Source organism: Saimiri boliviensis, chromosome 21 (genome assembly GCF_048565385.1).
Source record: "Saimiri boliviensis isolate mSaiBol1 chromosome 21, mSaiBol1.pri, whole genome shotgun sequence".
Lineage (NCBI taxonomy): Eukaryota > Metazoa > Chordata > Mammalia > Primates > Cebidae > Saimiri > Saimiri boliviensis.
Window position 1 is genome coordinate 8,346,162 of NC_133469.1, and position 17,512 is coordinate 8,363,673.

Sequence of the window (17,512 nt, forward strand, 5' to 3'; positions counted from 1 at the left end):
GAGACACAGCATGAGTACGCATACATAGCCAGAGCAGGGAGCTACAAAAGGGTCTATTTCCTTCCAGCCATGTGGGTGCCACACAGCTGAATGACATTCCAGGCTGGGGGTGCAAGAAGGTCCACTGATGCCCCCCAGGAGAGGGGATATCCCTGAGTTGGTGCCCTGTGCCCACCCTCTGTCCTTCCTCTGCATGGCCCAGAGCAGGGCCTGACCTGAAGCTCCACCAGCTCCGAGGTTTCTGAGGACAACTGGCAAGGGGGCCACCGCTCCAGGGTTCAGAGGCCATCCCAGGTCAGGCAGAGGTCCTGTCCAGAAAGTTCAGGTGCTCCTCCAGGATGGGTGCCCAAGAACAAAGGCATGGGCTTGGGGAGGAAGATCCATGGAACCTGGGGTCCACTCTGACGGATACCTTGGGATGCAAGCCCCAGCCAAGGTCAAGTTGGCAACGAGGGTCCCCTCTCAGGTGGAAGGTGAAGGTGGTCCTCACTGCCACCCCCAGAGCCCAGAGGTCTTCACAGAGCCGTCTCCTTGGAGACCCTGGCCCCCAGCTGCCGGGGAGGCTTGAAGCTGAGCACTTCTTTGTATGTGACACCTGGCAGGGGAGCAGGGTGTAACAGAAAGGGGGGTCAGCCTTTGCCTTCCATCCCAGGAGTCACTCACAGACACGCCTGGTAGTGTCTTGCAGGGCCTTTCTCTAGTCCTAACGGGTATGAGCCACTGAGGGAAGGTTTGTGTGAAGAGGCCATTGCCCTAGACGTAGATGTCCAGGGATAAGGGGAGGTGGCCAGGGCTTGGCCACATGTCCACCACAGTCTGTCCTAAGAGCAGAAGCCCCAGCCACAGCTGTGTGGGTGGAAACTACAGAGAGGACCCTACGGCCCATGGTTTCAAGTCATCTTGTTTAGCAGCAGAAACCTTTCACCAAACAAACCAAATCTCGCGGGGTCCACAGGGCAATCTTTTTTTTTTTAGAGACAGAGTCTCACACCTCACACTGTCACCCAGGCTGGAGTGCAGTGGCACGATCACCACTCACTGCAACCTCCGTCTCCTGGGTTCAAGTAATTCTCCTGCCTCAGCCTCCCAAGTAGCTGGGACTACAGGTGCCTGCCACCACATCCAGCTAATTTTTTGTATTTTTAGTAGAGACAGGGTTTCAGTATGTTGGTCAGGTTGGTCTTGAACTCCAGACCTCATGATCCACCCACCTCAGACTCCCAAAGTGCTGGGATTACAGGCATGAGCCACTGCTCCCAGCCCAAACTCATAAGCACATGACTAAACACACACAACTAAGGGCAGAGGCCCTACTGCAGGCATTCAGGGACCCATGGCCCTAAAGAGCACAGGTAAAGAATCTCAGCCCATCTAGCCTGAGGCAGAGCCAGAACAGGGCCTGGAACACGGTACTGCTTCCAGTGCCCACCTGCTGTCCCCAGACACCCAGCCCCACGCTGGTCATGCAGCTATGAAGAAGACAGCACAGCCTGCCATCTTGGGGCATAAATAAAGCCAGGTCCAGCACAGCCCCAGGCTGTATGATAGCTGTGGGAGCTGGGGAGGCTTCCCTGAGTCCAGCCTGAGGCTGCATAGGCCTTGGTCAGACCTCCAAGATGAGGGGATGGCCCCTGCTATAGGGGATGATAGTGCCCAGCTGTTGGGGTTGGGGTCTGGACTGCTCAGGGGGGCTGGGAAGGGACAGGCGAGGCCCTGGGGACTATCTTGGGTATATAGCTGTCCATGTGGGAGGGATCCCAAAATGAGGCAAGGAGAGGCAACGACAAATTCCGGAGGTGTGAGCAGAGAGGCCATAGGGACGAGTGGACATGGTGGCAGTGTCAGGGTGGCCTGGGTCTCTGGCCTGGACACAGGGGAAGGGCAGCAGGTCTGGGGGCCAGGCAGGGCTAAGTGGGACCTAGTGCCCGGACTCACAGCTGCCCCTCACCATTCCCAGGCTCCTTCTGTGCCAGCCTCTGTGCCGAGCCCACCAGGAACACCCTCCCTTTATCTTTTAGCTCCAACCCGAGGTCACTTCCACCAGGCCACATGGCCCCACGCTGCCCTCTGACCTCCCGTCCTCCTCACCTGACCTGCATCCCGGGGAGCCTGGCCACCAGCAGAAAGCCCACCAAGTCCACACAGGCCCTGCCCAGAGACCCCCACTCACAGGTCCACACAGGCCCTGCTCAGAGCCCCCACTCACGCTTCCATTCATCCAGTGTGCGGTCCACATCATCAAAGGAGTCATCATACTTCTGGGCCTGGGGCTCATCTTCCGTCTCATGCAGGGACTCAAAGTAGGGGTGAGCCAGCGCCTCGGCTGCTGTCACCCGCTGCTCCGCATCCAGCACCAGCATCTTCTCCAGGAGGTTCACAGCTGTGGGGGAAGGTATGTCAGGCCAGACCTCGGGAGGCCCCACACTACAGCACCCTGTGGCTCCCACCCCAGCCAGCCCTACCCAGAGGGCTTGCATTGGTCAGGATGGAGGCAAAATCCTTCTTCTCCAACTCAGGGAGGCCCTTCATGTAGTTCTTAGCCTGTGTGGGAAGAAAGGATGAGGGGCCAGCACCGAGGCCTGAGTCTGCCCCCAATCCCACCAAGCTCCCCACTGACCACTGACCTCATCGCTCTGCAGCCGCTGCACAAACTCAGCTGGAGGCGTCCCTGTCACCTTCATGATCTCCTTCAGCTGGTCCAGGTCTGTACTGAGGTCAGGAGCACAGCTCGGGTGCCAGAGATTGGGGCCTTAACCACCCCCACCTGGGCAGGAGCCATTCCCACCCCCCCCATAACCTCCACCTGGGCAGGAGCCATCCCCCTCCCCCCAACACCCTCCACCTGTGCAGGAGCCATCCCCACCCGCCCTGGTGCTGCTCTGCTTTGGAGGATACGGTCACTGCCCTTGAACAATGTCTTGCCTGTGATCATCTCTGCCATGATGCAGCCCACAGACCAGATGTCCACTGAGATAGAAGGCCCTGGTCAGCTCCATGGGCAGGGGGCCAGAATGAGACGGGAAGGGAGGAGACACTGGCACAGCCCGCTCGCCCGGCTCCCACCCCAGCTCAACAGCCTCCCTGGAAGCAGCCACCATGGGCTCTCCATGAAGAAGCGGGGAAGCAGATGGTGAAGCCTGAGAGGCCCACATCTCTGGGCAGCTCCTCACCCGTCTGTGTGTAGCGCATCCAATTCAAGATGACCTCGGGTGCCCGGTACCACCGAGTCACCACATACCCAGTCATCTCGCTGTCGGCCTGCCTGGCCAGGCCAAAGTCCAGGATCTGTGGGAAATTTTAGGGAAGCGGGGTCTAGGGGACTCCCACGGAGTGGACAGGCCATGCATAATCCAGGAGACCCCAAGAGGGCTGGACTTGAAGCCCCCAAGCTGGGGCCTCCTGACAACCTTCCAGGGCTTGAGGCCACAGCCCCAGACCCCAAACTTCCCTGAGCTCCTCCCTGTGGCCAGTTCACTGAGCCCAGCTGCCCTCCGGAGCAGGTGCCCTCTCCCTGCTGTCACCTGCTGACCGACAAGGCCTCAGCCCTGCCTGAACCAGGCAGGGGCCTGGGGGCACCTCCCACCCTCACCCACTGCAGGTACGGCAATGGGCTGTACCACTGCCTCCTAGGGCTCAACCACCCACCGGCTCCTCAGCTCCTGCCCAGAGTGGTCAGGTTCCCTGCCCAGGCCTAAGGACAGGTAGATAGATGGTAGATCTGAGAGAGCCCGTGTTCCAGCTCAGGGCCCACTGCACACACCTTCAGCTCACAGTCTTCGTTCACAGCCAGGTTGCCGGGCTTCAGATCCTGGGGGCAGAGGAAAGGTGGCCACTGTGTCCCACCTTCCCAAGCATGGGCACAGCCAAGAGACTGGGTGGACCTAAAGACAGGGCCACCAGACCTGGCCCCCCTTGCTCTCTGCAGCCCTTCAAGGATGGATGGAGGGACCTGGGAACCAGGCAGGCTCCCAACAGGGGCTGTGCATGGGGCATGGCTCAGTGCCCCCCCCCAGAGCCTGTCAGATCCTCACAGGTGGGACGTGGAGGTGGGGAAATTGCGCCAGGGGAGGGCTGATGGGTGGCTTCCCCTCCAGGACTCACTCTGTGGATGATGCCGGCAGCGTGGATATACTGAGGGGGCAGAGGGTTGGGCAGGCGTCAGTGCACCAAGGACTCAGAGCCACAAGACCCTCCTCCGCCCAGCCACCAGGCCCTGCCGCCTGCCCGCAGCCTCCCCTGGGGTCCGCACCTTCAGCCCCTTCAGCATCTGGTACACGAGGAACTGGATCCGGTCCTCTCCCAGCTTCTCGTGCTTCATGAGCTTCCCTAGGTCAGTGCCCATGAATGGCATCACCAGGTAACTGTGGGAGGGGCCGGGTGCCCTCAGTAGGCAGAGCCAGCCTCTGTATCCCGGAGGCCCACCCAGCAGGCCCAGGCTCAGTTCAGACCCATCCCGCCCCAGCAAGTGCCCCTGGGAAGGTCACCCTGCAGCACCTGTCCCCACTGGCCTCGGTGTCCTTGAAGCTTCACCTTGCAATGCCAGGCTTCATCCTGACCCAACCCCATCACTGCCAGCAATGCTTACACCTCCCTCCCACCCCGAGGACTGTCAGGCAGAGAGGAGGCTGCACTTTGGGGTTTTTGAACCCGCCACTGAGTGCCCGGCGTGCCAGTCTAGGGGCTAAGGCTTCGTAGTGGAGGCAGCAGGGCTCAAGTCTTCACAGGCAGGGGAGGGAAGCAGTCAGGTTTCAACTTCAGAACTTTGTGCCAGAGACGAGGGAGGTGCCTGGGGGTGATAGGGGCTCACAAGGCATCTGGGTCAGTGGGGTCAGCTGGGCCGGTGGAAACAGACACAGAAGCATGGTATTTAGCACCTCCCCAGCGGCCACTGAGGCCAACGTGGGTCCTTGACCTCTGCAAGTCAGGCGGGTCTCCAGCTCTTCCTCAGCCTGGCCCTTCACTCTTGGCCGACAAGGTGTGAGTCCCAGGGTGGTCGGCTACAGGGCAGGGGCGGGTGGGGGGTCCTCCCTACTGCTTCTCCTGTACCCATCGGAAAAGGTCAGCAGCTCCCATTACAGGCCACACACTTGGTGCCAGGAAGGTCCCAAGCACAGGACCTTCCTGTTAACAAATGCTCGGGTCCAACGTTCACACCTCCAGTGCTGGAGAGAGCCCAGGTGCCAGACTTGGAGGGAGGCGGCAGCCCCAGCTCTGCTGGGCAGTGCCAGTGCCCGTAGGTCCCAGGAGCATGTAGGGGAGGGGGTGGGCAATGTGCATCCCCCACTCAGCCTGCAGGAAGAGAGCCCCACGCCAACCTAGAACCTGAAGCCAGTACCCAGAGCTGCCTAACACCCCTTGTGCCTGGTGGCCAGCCCAGGTCAGCACTCACAAGTCCGTGAAGTCATCCAGGGTCTCGTCAGGAGTGAATACGTCCAGCAGCCCGATCACCTGGGGCAGGGGGAGGGCAGGTAGGGTTGAGGGTGCAGTAGAGGACACAGGCTGGGGCACCCCCCAAGAGTGGCACAGCCCTCTGGGCAGGAAACCCCCTCTGCAGCTGTCGTTGTCATGCCCCACTGTCCAAAGGGCCTGGCTCTGCCCACTGGCCACTGGCAGTGTGGCCCAGCCCTGGCACACATACCCACAGACAGGTTATTTTTGGATGGTGACAGCCGGGATCTTCTGGGGGAGGGGCAACCCCAAGCCTAGGGTGGCTTGCCATCCAAAGGGCTCCTGCCCCTGGACCCTTTCTCCCATCTTCTCCCCAGCCAAACAGACCCAGGCCCAGGGTGAGGACAGCGCTATGGGGAGAGGCCAGGCAGGCAGCACCATGACCAGCCAGACCTGGTCCCCACAACACCCCTGGTTGGGGAGACGGACGGTGGACAGGTCATAAGATAACTGCCGCCTCAGCATTTTGGGGTGACAGGGCCTCCAGGGTCCCAGAGAGGCCTGGAGTTTTGCATAGCCAAGGACCGAGGGGCAAGTGGACGTGCGGACGGAGGGAGACTGGCAGAGGGCACACACAGAGCAGCTGAGGCAGGAGGGAGAACACTGGGAGAGTTTGAGGAACACAGGAAGGGAGGCCAGGTGGCCAAGGCCCAGGCCAGGGAGGGGCTGAGGAGAGGCCAGAAAGAGCGAGCAGGGAAGCACACAGCAGGTGAAGCTTTGGCTTTGATCCCAAGAGACGGGGAAGGATTTAAACAGGGGTGTGATGCTAAATGCGTCCTCCTGGCTGTGGTATAGGGACCAGCCGGAGTGAGGCAAGAATGGGCACAAGCTGGAAGGACAGCTCCACCGTAGCCATGTGGGCCAGAGCTGAGGGCAAGAGTGTGGAGAGAGAAGAAGGAACAGCGGGTGGAGGGACGTCCAGGGAGGCCTAGGAGCAGCCGGGACTGCAGTCATGAGAGCTGGAAGGTGCCTGGGAGAGTGGTTTAGCCCAAGATGGAGAACAGGGTCCTGTGGGCTAGGGGCCATCCGATGGATGGACTTGGCCTCTGTGGTATGGGGACCCACCTGGAGACAGCAGGAATGGGGCCTGTGGCAGAGCCTCCTCCCGCGCTGAGCAAGGCACATGGCCTTGCAGAGCCTTAGTCTCCCAGGAAGATGGCGTTCCAGGGGAAGAGCCGAACCCGCAGGCCAGGAGCCCAGGGGGTGGACCCACAGGCACAGGGAGCAGTGACTAAAGAAAAGCCCTGGTGGCCAGGCGCGGTGGCTCACGTCTGTCATCCCAGCACTCTGGGAGGCCAAGGCGGGCGGATCACCTGAGGTCGGAAGTTCCAGACCAGCCTGACCAACATGGTGAAACTCCATCTCTACTAAAAATACAAATTTACCCGCTGGGTGTGGTGGCGCATGCCTGTAATCCCAGTTACTTGGCAGGCTGAGGTAGGAGAGTCACTTGAACCCGGGAGGCGGATGTTTCAATGAGCCAAGATTTCACCATTGCACTCAAGCCTGGGCAACAAGAGCGAAATTCCATCTCCAAAGAAAAAAGAAAAGCCCCGGAGCTCTTGGCTGGACAGGGGCAAGGCACAGGCAGGTGAGTGGGTGGGTGGGGTCAGGGGGCCGCAGGAGAGGAGCTGGATAAAACCAAGAGTTGGGGAGGCTGCACTCCTGGGACAAGGCCTGGGTGTGACTGGGAGGTGGTGAGATGGGGGCAGGACTGCTGTCCACCACAAATGGACTTCACAGGGCCAAGGGGGTGAGCTGGGATCAGGGTGGGCATGGGAAGCCTCAGAGAAAAGCACCCACTCAAGGGGCTGAGGGAGTGGTGGGGGCAGTTTGCTGGTGGACGCAGGGACTCATTCTCCCAGGGCGCCGGTGGCTTGGATGACCCAAGAGGGTCCAGAGCGTGTGACCCTGGACCTAGGGTCCAGGCGCCCAGACAAGGGGCAGGGCAGGAGTGGCATGGCGGGCAGTGGACAAGTGGAACTGTGACCAGAAACGGGAGCGCCCCTCGCAGAACGGTAGGGCTCTCAACAGCCAGCCACAGCCATGGGAGAGGCCCAGGGCTGCTGTGCATCTCATGGGCAGGAATGGAAAGGATGGGCCCCCCCGCCCAAGGAACGGGAGGGTGTCTGTGTGATGGCCACTGCACCCAGTGGCCCCCAAACTCCAGCTCCCTAAACCCTGCACCCCCAGGGGCTCCTGAGGGCGTAACACTCTCCCTATGTTCTGGACGTGCCCCCTCACCCCCGCTGGGTCCGCAACAGAGTGGGCTCCACAGAGGAGCTGGAGAGGAGTCCGGATGGGGAAGAGGGGAAGTGCCCCTTCCAGGAAAATCGCCCAGCCGGGAGCATCCTCTCACCACGGGCTTCCTGGCTGGGGGCAGGGTTTGGCATGAGAGCTCGAGGATCCCCTGGGCCTGGCCAACTCGTGTCCCCTGACCAGGGCCTGGCTGAGGCGCGGAGTTGAGAGACTGAGTCCTTCCCGGGGCTGGCAGAGAAGGAGGAATCGCTTCCCCAAGACAGGGGCTGGGCCCTGCTCTCCTCCTCCCCTCAGGATCCCCGGCCCGGTCCCCGCCCCGCCCCGCAGCCGCCTGCTGAAGGGGCGTCGCTGGGTGGGGAAGTCGAGCCGAGCCACCCCGGAGCGGGACAGCGCGACTCACGTTCTCGTGGCGCATGTGCTTGAGCAGGCGCAGCTCGCGGTAGGCGCGCTTGGCGAACAGCTCGGACTGGAAGGGCCGGTACAGCTTCTTGATGGCCACCTTGGCGCCGGTGCGGCTGTCCACCGCGGAGCTGAGGGGCACACCGCTTAGCGGGAAGGCCGGGTACCCCGCGCAGGCCCTGCCCGCCCCGCCGGCCGCCCCACCCGGCCCGCGCTCACCACACCGCGCCATAGGCGCCCGAGCCCACGGGCTGCAGATCCCGGTACACGACGCGCACCTCCCAGACCGTCTTGGTCACCTCCTGGCGGTAAAAGCCACTACGGGCGGGCGGCGGAGAGCTCATGGCAGGCCCGGGAGCCGCCCACTCCGCAGAGCCCGCGGGCCGTTCCTCCCGGACCGGGAACCCGGGATTGGCGGGGCTCCCTCGGCGCGCGCCCCGGGCCGGCCCCGCGCGGCTTGTCCGTCCGCCAGCCGCTGGGGCGCTCCTGCTCCCGGCTCTTCCCGCAGGGCTGTCCCAGGTGCCAACCCCTGCCGGACCCCAGCCCCGACCCAGGCAGCGCACGGCCCCTCCCCCGCCCCGGGACCAACCGGCCCGAAGGCCGTGTGCACGTGATGCCCTTACCCGGCCTCCCGCCCCCTCCGGAAACCCGAGGCGGCCGCCGCCGGGGGAGGGCCGGAGCCTGGGGGGAAGCGCAGGGGGAGGGGAGAGCTGCCCCGCAGCTTCGTCCGGACCTAGGGCCAGACACGGCGCGGAGATACCCCTGCCAGCCTCTGCCCTTTGGCTGAACTTCCCTGCATTGGGGGGTGAGAAGGGGAGTTCTCAGCAGGATCCCCACCGGGCTCCAGTGTTTACTCCCCACAGTTCCAGGGCGCTAGGCCCATCCGTGACAGCCTGAGAACCGACTTCTGTCCGCAGCTGCAAGTCACTGTCCGCCTGCCACGCCAGAGTTCCCTGGGCTGAGCCCTGTGTTCACAGGTTCACCCCCAAGGATGCCCTGCCTGTGCCTGACCATCGTCCCCGAACGTGGGGTCCACCTGCACCTGTCCTGCCTGCATCCCTCTGTCTCCCAGACTCCTCAAGCTGCATCCCCAACCCCACTGCTGTGGCCACTGACCCTAGGCCTCCCAGTCCCATAGGTCCCCGTGGGCCCTTTCGCACCCGCAGCTCCTCCCCCTCTCCCGTCTGTGGGGTGCCTTCTTCAAGCACTGCAAATGCTGGTGCACCTGCCTGTCCCACCCCTGCCTGTTCCGTCCTGCAAAGCTCATGGCTACACTCTCTCCTGCAGGGACGGGGACCTGCTGGGCCCTCAGCCTGTCCCCTTCGTGTGGGCATCGTCCTCCCATCGGTCTGGCTCCATCCTGGACTAGATGCTTCAGAGGGAAGAGCCCCACCCTGACACCCCTTCCCCAGCCCAGTGATCTGGGTCTTAGGAAGGATGGGAGTGCACCCCTGGAACCCACTGGGCTGGTGGGTAGCAAGATCCCTAGGGCCCCCTGCTCCGCCCTCCTACCATGAATCAGCAGCTCAGCCGCTCAAGGGTGGGAGTAGCTTTACACCTGGGCTTCGGGCCGTCTGTGGCATTCATCAGCTGGTGACCAGTTAGCAGGGGTAGCCTGGGGCTGCCCAAACCACAACTGCGTGTGGCCTGCAACCTTTGTACCCTGGGCTGCCTGTGGCACTCTATCCACCTCTTCCAGGAAGCCCTGCTTCTACTGCTGTCCCCCTTATTCCCCATGGTGGGGATCAGGGGTCCAGCAGGCCCCACACAGACCAGGCATCTGAGGTGGGGCTGTGTCCCCATTCTGTTCTCACCCTCACCCCAACACTGGACTTCCCCAGGACTGAACACTACACTGACTAGGCCCCAGGAGGCCCCCAACTACCAGATGGTTTCCACCCCCCACCCAAGACCCCTGCAAGGGCACAGGCTGTCCCTGGCCCCTGGAGATGCTGCCTGACCCAGCATGGCCTGGACCCGCTCCCACATGTAAGCTACCATGTAGAGGAATGGGACCATCACATACATCCCTCGGGTTAAAGTGGCCTCTTTTTCCTTCATCAGAAAGGAAAGAAAAGCTATTTTCCTTACCCCGCCCAGCCCCACCCCACCAGGGATGGGCAGACCCTTACTCCTTGAGACACCCAACTACCCCCCAGCCAGCCTCCCTGACCACTGTTTTGAGGGGGGGGGTGTGTTCTGGATCTTGGCCAGAAGCCAAACCTGCCCAGTACATCTCCATAGGGCAGCTGGGGTCACCATCTCGGTGGCTGTCACACCCTGTGCCCACAGAGCCCACCCATCAGCCACGTCTTCCCTTGGTCCCCCTGAGTTCTCAGACCCTCCAGGGAGCAGGGAGGGTGCCAGAAGATGGCCACTGTTCTGAGGGACTGAGGGATCTGGCCAGCTGGAGACAAGTGATGAAGGGTGACCCAGACACTCCCCCCACCCCCAGCAGCAGGAATGGCAGGGCAGCAGGGCCTGGAGTGGCCTTTGGATATGAGCCAAGCAAGAGAGAACCCCCTTTATTGTGCACCCCTGGTGCAGGCACTTGACACCCAGGCTTCCCTGGGCCCCTCAAGGCAAGAGGTCACCACCTTTCCAGGGCAAAGCCACACTCCCAACTCAGCTCTGAGCAGGGTCCCATGTCCGGGGTTACTGGATCAGCTCCATCCTGGGACAAGGAAAGAGGAGGACTGACCCGCAGACCAGAGCACCTCAGATTTCCGGCTGCAGGGCTGCACAGTGGGCAGAGGTAGAGAGCGGGCCAGGGTGCTGGGGCAGGAGTGTCCGAATCCAAGTCCACATCTACGTGTTCAGCCTGCCTTAGAGTCCTCAAGGCTGAACCACCCCCACCTCCAGCCTCAGGAACCTGCTATAGCTCTCATGTCCAAGGAAAAAGCCCTGCTGTGCTCATGTGGTTGCCCTTTGGCCCATTGGAGCCTCTAGTCTGAATCCCAACATCCCTGAAGCATCAGGAACTGAGGGGAGGGAAAGCAGCAGCACGACCGCCCCAGCTCAGGGTTCTCACCAGACGTGGCTGCTGTCCTTTGGATGCCCACGGATTCACATGCACCACATGTGCCCTGACATGAACACGGGGAGTGCATGCCCATCCACACATGCCCACACCCATGGGTGAACACAAGGCTCCAGGCAGCTTTTCTTTTGACACCTAGTGGTTGTCCCTGCCCAGCCTGATGGCACACTGGCTCTGCCTCTCAAGACCTGTGGGTCTCGGCAGTGTCCAGGGCAGACCCCTACTTCTAGGCTGAGCAGCTCTAGCCACTGAGACCTCTCCCTTTGAGTCTCCAGGGTTTCTGGCCCCAGTGCGCCCTCCAGAGCCCTGGGACAGAAGAGATCCCTTGGCTGACACTCCCCCGTGGGTCGGCCTAGGACAGACAGGGGAACTCCCCAGGGGAACTCCTTTGGCATCCAGGACCCTACAGTCAGGTCCCAGTGGCGAGTGCAGTGGCCAGGAGGGGGCAGGAGGACCAAGGTAGGCATAGGGACACTTGTGCCCAGACTTCTACACATGGCAAGCACATGTACACACATGTTTGTGCATGCATACATGTGTGTAGATTCTCCTGAAGGCAAGGGGTCCTAGGCCAGGAGTCAGTGACCGTAGGAGGATGGGAGGCGCCTCTTGAGGAAACCAGATCAGCTGTGGAAAGGTGCAGGCCCAGGCCCCTCCACAGGCTGTCAGGGGCTACCGGGCAGCACCTCACTGCTCAATCTCCAGGCTGCCAGGAGGCTTCGGTGGCTCTGGGGGCTTGAAGCTGAGGACTTCCTGGTAGGTGAGCTCTAGGAGGTGAAGGGAAAGGGTAAGCTTGTGCCTCCCACAGCCCAGCCCCCCAACTGCTTGTCTGGCACCTGCCACCCAGCCCAGGCCCACCACACTGTGACAGCAGCCTCAGCACAGAGTCAGAGTGCTGACACCGGCACGCCCTTCTGTGCCTGACCAGTCTGGAGAGGAACTGGAGTACTTCCTGCCTCTGGGGTAATGGAGCCCACAGGCCCCTGGACCCAACCCCAGCCACTGCCATGCCCACCCTTCCACTCCTCCACGGTGCGTTCCTTGGCCTCAACGCTCTCATCGTACGGCTCGGCCTCTGGCTCATCCTCAGGGTCGTGGTACTGGCTGAAGTAGGCGTGGGCCAGCGCCTCGGCCGCACTGACCCTCTGGTCACTATCCAGCACCAGCATCCTTCCAAGGAGGTCTATGGCTGCAGGGGAGCCAGGTGGGGGTCAGCTCTACATCCAGGGCCAGATATGGAGCCCAGTCTAGCCCCAGGGCGGTCCTCACCCAGGGGGTTGGCTCCGTGGAAGATGCTGCTCAGGTCCTTCTGGGGCATGGGGGGCAAGGACTGGATGTACGTCCGGGCCTGGGAGCAAACAACACCACCTGGGGAGGCTGCTCACTCTCTGCCTCTCTGGCCTCAAACTGGGGCTTCTCTCAGCAAGCCACTATACTCATTCACTCCAGCAAGCCAGGACAAGGGCATAGGCAGACCGGTGAACCCCTCTGCATAGAGCTGGTGGCTCTAGCTCCTCAGTTAGCCCCGATGCCTGCAGGAGCTGGGCACTTGTTGCCCCCAGCCCACCCCCACTGCCATGGCCAGGCACTGCTTGCTGGGATCATGGCTTAGCACCCACTGTCTCTGATGTCAGGAATGTCTTTCCTGTTCTCCTGTTTCCCCCGCAGGGATTGGGCACCTGCCCTGGGCTCTATCCCACCACGTCCCATGTTCCCCACATTGTCCCTGCATTTCAATACTACCCTCTCCCCCAGAGAGCCTGGGGGCTCAGCCAGCAGAGGGAGCTGCTGGCTGGCGGGCACCTACTCACATGTTCTGAGGAGATCTTTGCCAGCACCTCGGGGCTGGGTGTGCCCACCACTTCCATGATGCGCTTCAGCTGGTCAATGTCTGCGTCACTCAGGAAACACCCACCGGCCAGCCACGGACCTCTCCTGGGCCCTCAGACCCAAGATTTGGGGCACTGCCCAGAGCCTGCTCTCCTACAGCTGAGGATGGCCACCCCAAGGTAGCATGGCATGGGGGAGGGCAGAGGAGGCGAGACCCACCAGAAGGGGCCAGCACCAGCCCCTACCCTACAGGAGCAGCCCTGTTTGACCCTGCTCCCCAACCTGAGCCAAGGATACAGTCGCTTCCTGGGAAGAGGGCCTTGCCCTGGAGTAGCTCAGCCATGATGCAGCCCACGGACCAGATGTCCACTGTGTGAGGGCGGGGAGCCTCCGTCAGTCTGCCCACCCCACATCCCTCCTCCAGGAGACCAGAAGTCACATCTAGACCCCAAAACAGGTAGGCCCCCTCCTCGGCCACATCCAACCCTGGGCAGGGGGAGGTGACAGCTGCAGGGCCAGAGGGGGCCAGCACCCATCATGTTCTAGCAGCCTCTGAAGGGCTGCTTTTGAATGTGGGTCCCACATTCTTGGGGACCTTGCCTGCCCACCAAGACTGAGCATGCAGAGCCAGGCCTTCCCCCTGCACCTGTCTGGTTGTAATGCATCCAGTTGAGCATGATTTCAGGGGCCCGGTACCAACGCGTGGCCACGTAGCCCGTCATCTCTTCGTCTGCCTGGCGGGCCAGCCCGAAGTCCAGGATCTGGGATGACCATGAGGTGTTTTCAAGCCCCGAACAGGTTTCGCCGCCACCCTGCCCACCCCTGCCCGCAGGCCTCACCCTGAGCTCACAGTCCTCGTTCACGGCTACGTTGCTGGGCTTCAGGTCCTGCAGGCCACGCCGAGCGTAAGCGTGAGCACAGGGGGCCGGGCAGAGCCCTGCCGGACCCGACCCTCACCCTGCGGCCGCACCTACCCGGTGGATGATCCCGGCCGAGTGGATGTACTGCGGGAGGGGGGTTGCGGTCAGCGCTGGGCCCGGACCGCCCGCCCCGCGCGTTGGAAACCCGCGAAGCCCAGGGCGCCCCACCTTCAGCCCGCGCAGCAGCTGGTAAACCAGGAACTGAACGTGCTCGTCGCTCAGCGCCTGGCACTTGACGATGTTGTTCAGGTCAGCGCCCATCAGGGTGGTCACCAAGTACCTGGGGAGGGGGGCGGTCAGGACAGGGCCCCGCCGCCCATCCGCGAACGCGCTCCCCAGGGCGCTGCCTCGCCCGCCCTGCCGCTCACACTTCGCTGAAGTCCTCGATGGACGTGGCCGGCGTGAAGACATCCAGAAGCCCAATGACCTGGGTGGCGCGGGCAGCAGGGATCAGGACCCGGCGGCGAACACTGGCCGCAGTTCAGCAGCCCGGGCCCCGCCCCACGGCCCCGCCCCCACAACCAGGGCTCACCCGCCCATTGGCTGCGCTGCGGCCCCGCCCCCGGGCCCCGCCCTTCCCACAGCCCGCCCCCGGCTCACGTTCTCGTGCTTCAGGTGCTTGAGCAGCCGCAGCTCCCGGTACGTCCTGCGCGCGTGGATCAGCGACTGGAAGGGGCGCGACAGCTTCTTCACCGCCACCTTCTGGCGCAGCCGCGAGTCGTAGGCCGAACTGGAAGGCGGGCGAATGAGGCGGTGTTGGGAGGGGTCCGTGGGCGGCGGCCCGCGCGCACACGCGCTCCCGGCCGCACGCGCGTGTACCCGGGCGGCGCCGCTCCGCCGTGGGGATGTGGCCGTGGGGCTTTTCCGCCACGGCCCCGCCGCCCCAGCTCGGCCTCCGCCCTTGGGCCTCCGCGCTTGCTGGGAAGGACCCCTGGGGCTGGACCGCCATGCGTGTGTTCACCACCGCAAGGTCCTGGACCTTCTCTGTCCCCTAGCCCCACCGACCCAGGGCCCCCATTCAAAGCGAGGCTAGAGGCGAGGCCTCCCACCCAGCGTGGAAAAACACAGCAGGAAAACAGCCACTGGCGTTTGCCTGCAGCAGTCGAGCCTCCCTCTGCTCCCTAGGCCCCATGGGTCCAGGAGGCTCACGGAGGAGGTTTCTAGAGCCACCTCAAAGCCCCTGGACCCCCAGTGCCTCTGAGTGTTCAAAATGGAGAGGGAAAGTTGGTCAGAGGTGTTTACTGCATCATTATTTGTAACAAAACCTGGACAGGTAATGTCCGGCTGAGGGCATCTGCCCAACCCGCAGAACAGCCCTTCGCCCAGCCCCACTTCCCAGGTGTCCAGACCTTCCACCCCGCGCCACCTTCCTCAGCCCACCCTCCCTTTGCAGGTGGCCCTCGCCCCCAGCCTCCCCTGTCCCACTGCCCTCAGCCCTGCTAAAGGCAAGGCCTTTGCACAGCCCGTTTTCTCTGGCTGATACTTGTCCCTTCTCTCCCTCCCAGTTCTGTCTCTTGGGATCCTGTCCAAGAGCAAGTGGAGGCTGAGGCCACAACCCATGCTCACACAGGGGGAGCAGGGGCGGCTCCTGCTGGGTCTGGGATGCTCATGGGCCCGGTGGTTCAGGAAAGTCAACGAGGTGCCTGGGGCAGCTATGCCCCCAGCCTATGACCAGGGAAGGGTGCACCTGGTGTGGTGAGGGGAGTGGCCACATGTGGGCAGGAGGTTATTTTGGCCAATTGCATCTGTGCAGTCAGGTGACAGGCAATTGGCACCCAGTCCCCAGCCTTGGCAGTAGAACTGAGTAAACAGGCCAGGAGTGCGGGTAGAGGCTGGGAGACCAGGCCTCACTCAGAGAACCGGACACCCCTCAGCAACTTCCAGAAGGCAAGTCCCAGAGGCTAATCCAGACAGGCCCCACCCTAGTTCCCTGTGGCCACTCCCACACTGACCGGGACTCTCTTCCTGCCCTCGAGGTCACAGAGAGGAAGACAGATCTGTGCTGGGATGGCTAGCATGACCCACTTGCAGCTTCTGATGGAAGGGTAGGGACCACACGAGAAGAGAGCCCGCCCTGGGACCTCCGGCCCCTGATGTCACCTGCTGAGCTCCGCCTCTGGTGGGCCTAGAGGTCCCACTGCCAACCTGAAAGTGCCTGGGGCAATGTCCTGCCCTGGCTGCCTCTGCCTTCCGCCCCACCAGGACCCCACAGTGGGCAGCAGCTATCGGGCACTGGCCTCCATAAGGACCCAGCTGCACCTCTCAAACCCCATACCCGTGGTCCGCCTCCCAGTCAACATGGAAGCTGCCACTTGGGACTCCCGGTAACCACCTCACCCCAAGCCCCTGCAGCCCGGGCTGCCTGGGTAACTAAGAGGCCTCGGCCCAGTCGGTCCCTCCCCCACCCTGACTCTGTCGTCTCTCTGGGCCCCAGGCCAGGTCCTCTGGTCCCAGGGCCTAAGTGGGGGTGGTGGTCTGAGGGGGAGCCTGAGGCCATACCAGGGAATAGGTCTTGACTTCCGGGAACGGGGCTTCTTGTTTCAAACAATAGTCCCCGCCCCGGGCGGGGGAGGGGTATCTGCTAGACCCCCGCGACTGCCTGATCTGACCCAGTGAATCCCAGGTGGGCGCTCAGGCAATGAGGGTCCTGGACGTCGGGGGACTCGGCTCTCGGTCGCCTGAGACCCACCCTCACGCCGGTTGTGACCCCCAGGACTCAGGCCTAGTGGGGGGCGCTCCGAATCGGGAGCGGCATCGGCTTGGAAAGTTTCTTTGCGCCACCCCCACCCCATTCATTCCTCCGATCCGCGCGGCGCCCGGGGGCGGAGGCAGGGCGAGGCCCCTCCCCACGCCGAGAACCCCGCGCGGGCGAGGAGGGGGCGCGCTCTCCGGCCCGGCCCGGCCCCCACCCAGCACCCCCTCTGCCCCGCCCCTACCAGACGGAGCCGTAGGCGCCGGAGCCCACCGGGCGCAGACCCTGCAGCCGCTGCGGCACCTCCCACACGGTCTTGTTCAGCTCCTGCCGGTAGAAGCCGGCGCGAGGGCCCGACATGTCCGGAGCGGCTGCCGCTCCGCCGGTGTCCTGCCCCGCGCCCCGCGCCCCGCGCCCCGCGCCCCGCGCCCGAGCCCGAGCCGAGCGGAGCGGAGCGGAGGGCCGCGGAGGCGGTGGCGGGCGCGGGGGCGGGGCTCCGGGGCGGGGCCGGGAGGCCCGGGCGGATTTCCCGGGCTGGGTGGCCTGGACTGGGGAGAGGGGGGGTTCCCGGAGACAAATGCTGCTTCCTGCGCCTCGGAGGCGGCGGCAGAGCGGAAACCGGCCCTCCCTTTGCCAGGGGGGCGGGGGCACCAAGGGCGGACACCTCCCTTCTGCTCGCATCTCCTAGGGGCCGCGCGCTTCCCCAGGCCGGCGTCTGGGCTGGACCCGGGCATCCCCACCCCAGCGGCTCCCTCCCCAACGAGGGAGAACCGTCAGAAGCCAAGAAGCCGGGGGTGAACCATGGGAATCATTTTTCGTCAAGACAGAAATATGAATAGCGTCACCTAAAGACTCGGCACTGGATAGAAAATCAGCCGAAAGAAAGGCGTTGGGACTGGGCCGGCCTGGCTTTCTCGCGCAGGA

The 17,512-nt window shown here is 63.3% G+C and overlaps 2 protein-coding genes across 4 annotated transcripts; both read right to left on the reverse strand.

Moving 5' to 3' along the window:
* Positions 1–27: 27 nt before the first annotated feature.
* Positions 28–9,509, reverse strand: MAPK12 (mitogen-activated protein kinase 12). 2 transcript variants are annotated; one of them, XM_003932777.4, is made up of 12 exons: positions 8,326–8,719; positions 8,108–8,237; positions 5,390–5,448; positions 4,250–4,361; positions 4,102–4,131; positions 3,761–3,808; positions 3,171–3,285; positions 2,896–2,967; positions 2,625–2,704; positions 2,463–2,541; positions 2,207–2,380; positions 28–595 (listed from the first exon to the last, which is right to left on the reverse strand). In XM_003932777.4, the coding sequence occupies exons 1-12, from the start codon at positions 8,448–8,450 to the stop codon at positions 516–518; spliced, it is 1,104 nt and encodes a 367-aa protein (XP_003932826.1). In that variant the 5' UTR covers positions 8,451–8,719; the 3' UTR covers positions 28–515. The 2 variants fall into 2 exon arrangements, with proteins under 2 accessions (XP_003932826.1, XP_003932827.1); XM_003932778.4 differs by lacking the exon at positions 4,102–4,131 and having other exon boundaries at positions 8,326–9,509.
* A 1,107-nt stretch (positions 9,510–10,616) lies between these two features.
* Positions 10,617–17,064, reverse strand: MAPK11 (mitogen-activated protein kinase 11). Of its 2 annotated transcripts, none has more exons than XM_074390794.1 (12): positions 16,833–17,064; positions 14,497–14,626; positions 14,265–14,323; positions 14,065–14,176; positions 13,951–13,980; positions 13,816–13,863; positions 13,623–13,737; positions 13,274–13,345; positions 12,958–13,037; positions 12,416–12,455; positions 12,162–12,335; positions 10,617–11,913 (listed from the first exon to the last, which is right to left on the reverse strand). In XM_074390794.1, exons 1-12 carry the CDS (start codon positions 16,946–16,948, stop codon positions 11,834–11,836), a joined length of 1,056 nt encoding a protein of 351 aa, XP_074246895.1. In that variant the 5' UTR covers positions 16,949–17,064; the 3' UTR covers positions 10,617–11,833. The 2 variants fall into 2 exon arrangements, with proteins under 2 accessions (XP_074246895.1, XP_039319232.1); XM_039463298.2 differs by having other exon boundaries at positions 12,416–12,494; positions 16,833–17,059.
* Between the last annotated feature and the right edge of the window lie 448 nt (positions 17,065–17,512).